This window comes from Propithecus coquereli, unplaced genomic scaffold (assembly GCF_000956105.1).
Source record: "Propithecus coquereli isolate 6110/MARCELLA unplaced genomic scaffold, Pcoq_1.0 Scaffold37, whole genome shotgun sequence".
Taxonomy (NCBI): domain Eukaryota; kingdom Metazoa; phylum Chordata; class Mammalia; order Primates; family Indriidae; genus Propithecus; species Propithecus coquereli.
In genome coordinates, this window is record NW_012149396.1 from 148,610 (window position 1) to 149,635 (window position 1,026).

The 1,026-nt window shown below is 35.5% G+C and overlaps 1 protein-coding gene across 1 annotated transcript in view; it reads left to right on the top strand.

The window, feature by feature from the left end:
* Positions 1-225: 225 nt before the first annotated feature.
* The window catches only part of SKA1 (spindle and kinetochore associated complex subunit 1), a 15,792-nt gene continuing 14,991 nt past the window's right edge, over positions 226-1,026 (top strand). The window contains exon 1 of the mRNA XM_012651721.1: positions 226-310. Coding sequence (XP_012507175.1) covers positions 226-310 — 85 coding nt within the window. The remainder of the gene's footprint in view (positions 311-1,026) is intronic.

Here is a 1,026-nt window from a genome sequence, read left to right on the forward strand (position 1 = left end):
TCCATTGACTGCCGAAGGTTCCGAGATAAGTCAGAACTGTACTTTGGTTAGAAACTGAATTTTGTAATTCATAAGAAATTGCTCTTGAGTTTTTGTACTTTTCCTTCAAGGAACTGTGATTTACTCAATATTTACCATTCTTGGATTTTGGAAATGAACAGAAATTTGGCATTTTTTTTTTTTTAAATAAATGTGTTTATATTTTCTTCTTCAGAAGCTTAAAGGATGGCCTCAGATCTGGAACAGTTATGCTCTCATGTTAATGAGAAGATTGGCAATATTAAGAAAACTCTGTCATTAAGAAACTGTGGTAAGTAAGAGAGATTCCATTAACTTGATATATGCAAAATGCGTTTTGATCATTGTTCGATTTTGAATGATATCTTATGCCTGGTTAAGTGAATGTATCTTAGAAAGGTAATTTTAGATTTTGAAGAGTGATTTTTAAAACATTCCATGTCAGTATTTTGAATATTACAGAGGATACTAAAAATGTAAGGTACCTTGAATGATGAACTGAATATTCGCTATATTTATTTACTTACATTTTTCTGAGACACATAGGCCACTAATAAGATTTGAAGGTTATGGTTCTAGAGCTAAATGGAGATACAGTCATGTGTCACTTAACAACTGGAGATGACCTCTGAGGAGAAATGCATCGTTAGGCGATTTTGTTGTTGTGGGAACATCAAAGAGTGTACTTACACAAACCTAGATGGTATAGCCTATTACACACCTAGGCTGTATGGTATAGCCTATTTCTCCTAGTCTACAAACCTGTATGGCATGTTACTCTACTGAATAGCGTAGGCAACTGTAACACAGTGGTAAGTATTTGCATATCTAAACATATCTGGACATAGAAAAAGTGCAGTACTTTTTATTTTATTTTTAATATGAAGGGGTCGGGGGTTGTGAGGAGGGGTGTTCAGTTGCCTTGTTTGTTTTTGTTGAGACAGAGTCTCACTGTAGCTCACTGCAACCTCCAACTCCTAGGCTCCAGGGATCCTTCTGCCTCAGCCT